The sequence below is a fragment of the Oratosquilla oratoria genome, chromosome 4 (genome assembly GCF_046742065.1).
Source record: "Oratosquilla oratoria isolate Oo_2021 chromosome 4, ASM4674206v1, whole genome shotgun sequence".
NCBI lineage: Eukaryota > Metazoa > Arthropoda > Malacostraca > Stomatopoda > Squillidae > Oratosquilla > Oratosquilla oratoria.
Genome location: NC_134780.1, coordinates 76,929,869 through 76,932,368, shown reverse-complemented (window position 1 = coordinate 76,932,368; position 2,500 = coordinate 76,929,869). Strand labels below are relative to the sequence as shown.

The following is a 2,500-nucleotide window of genomic DNA, read 5'->3' as shown; positions in this document are numbered from 1 at the left end:
TGTGTGTGTGTGTGTGTGTGTGTGCGCGCGCGCTTGTGTGTGTGTGTGAACAATCATTCAAAACAACTTCCTTGTCATCCTTTCCCATTCTTGGATTCCCTCTAGAGCTGAATAAAATCGCATGGCGACAGCGCGTCTTGACTGTCTTGGGGTGCTGGTGGAAGTAAAGAAATTTTTTTTTTTTTCATTTCTTTATTTGACCATTTTTTGTAACATTTGCGTCAGTAATGCCACTGCATAGTTAGTTTGCACTGCTCAAATTCATGGTTTCTGGTTTTATGCTGACGTCTGCATCTGCCCAACATGGCTGTCATAGCCGGTAACGTGAGTGATTATTCACATCACACACACACACACACACACACACACACACACACACACACACACACACACACACACACACACACACACACACACACACACACACACACACACACACACACACACACACACACACACACACACACACACACACACACTGACAATACAGAGATTTCTTTTTTACAGTCTCGAAGAAGCAAATACATAATTTCATACATTTTATCAAGCCTGAATCCAGACGACAATATGCTTTTGAAAAAAAAAAAATAATAACAATCCTTTCGTGTACTTCACAACCACACTGGCACACCCAAAGTAAAACAACTCTTGTCCTGATGGCGCCAGTTGATTTTATTCAGTGCAAGGAGTGGCAGGCCTCTGGTGCATTGTTGGTTTGAGTTCTGACGGGCGTCGTCTTCTCTACCCGTTTCTTGCGGGGAGGCCGAAGGAAGCCGACTGGCTGGGAGTCGTCGGTCCGCGGGGCACAATGGCCCTTGGGGGAAGATCAGGAGTGAAACGAGGAATATCTTGGTTCTGAAAAAAAAAAAAAAAAACGTTGTGTATTAATTCATTACTGCGCGTTTCATGCAGTTTGTATTCATTTGTAATGTTTATTTCAGTGTTTTTTTTATTTGTTTCTGATTATTGTTTTTTCTAGTTGTTTTTAGTTTATCTACTATAACAATCTTATATACTGCGACATATATATATATATATATAAATATATATGTGTGTGTGTGTGTGTGTGTGTGTGTGTGTGTGTGTGTGTGTGTGTGTGTGTGTGTGTGTGTGTGTGTGTGTGTGTGTGTGTGTGTGTGTGTGTGTGTGTGTGTGTGTGTGTGTGTGTGTGTGTGTGTGTGTGTGTGTGTGTGTGTGTGTATATATATATATATACATATATACATGTTATATATATACATATATATATATATATATATATATATATGTATGTATGTATGTATGTATACACATATCAAAAGGCCCTTTCCCCTATATAATGGGGTGTCCGATTCAAAGCCATTTCCCACCCTTTACCCGTCCCCTACCCACCCACCCACCCTAAAAAAAAAAAGAAAAAAAAAATTAGTTTTCCATTTTGGCTCCATGTGGATGAAAGATCATCCCTAAAGCCAGCCACACTGCTCTGGTAATTCCCAGATTAAGTTTTGAAGGTGTGTGAATGTATCTTCCTTGACATGATAAGCACTTGCATGATAATTGCGGACAAAACTACTACCATGTTGAAGCACATGCACGCGCACACACACACACACACACACACACACACACACACACACACACACACACACACACACACACACACCAAATACACTACTGTCTACCATATGCCCTATCCAAAGTACCTTATCTACAGTGTAGTGTTGACAGATGCCAATGAAGTAACGAAACAATTCCATCAACGAACAGTAGATTATATTTAGCAAGAGCTATTTCTATCGTTTAGAACAGTCCAGTGCAACTCGTAATAAGGCTGAATTTTGTGAGTATACCTTTCGTTACCCTCAAAAAGAAATTGCCTGGGTCATTTTTCGCCGATTTATGGATTTTTGCCAGAATAAATTCTTCATCGCGTGCTGCTTCATACCTAATGTCTTAATAGGTTAAAATCAAGTAAAAGATAACGTCACGTACATTTATAAAACAGTTAGAAAAAGTTCCTTCTCCGATTTCCCGAAAAAGATGGAAAGATGACATAGACACCTTCTTTAATAGGCTGCCGATGCGAAACGAGAGTGATTTTGTTTCTTTGATACAAGCATGGAGCAACGCAGTGACAACAACAAAAATAACCCCATACTTTTGGGACGAAGGAGGAGGAGGAGGTGGAGTAATAGTGGGAGGAGGAAGGGAGGAAGAAGGTGAGGAAGAGGAGGAGGAGGAGGAGGAGGAGGAGAAGGATACTGATTGAGTGGGATCAGGTCGGGAAAAACCCGTTTAAAAAGGTGTTCATGTCTCCTACACTTTATGCTTTGCTGTTCTTTAGCCTTCTAGAGACCCGCTAATCGACACCATATTTAATCGCTTCACATCCACTAACTCCCAATAGATTTCGGATTTTGGACTCACTCGGGACACTCTGTGGGTTCCCAGAGGTCCGTGGACCACACCTTGAGGACCACTAACACTGGTCCAGACCCCTCAGAAGAATGAAACCATC

The 2,500-nt window shown here is 41.3% G+C and overlaps 1 protein-coding gene across 1 annotated transcript in view; it reads right to left on the bottom strand.

Annotated features, from left to right (window-relative positions):
- Positions 1–365: 365 nt before the first annotated feature.
- LOC143024361 (uncharacterized) overlaps positions 366–2,500 on the bottom strand; it is a 3,913-nt gene continuing 1,778 nt past the window's right edge. The window contains exon 2 of the mRNA XM_076183157.1: positions 366–855. Coding sequence (XP_076039272.1) covers positions 742–855 — 114 coding nt within the window. The 3' untranslated portion in view covers positions 366–741. The remainder of the gene's footprint in view (positions 856–2,500) is intronic.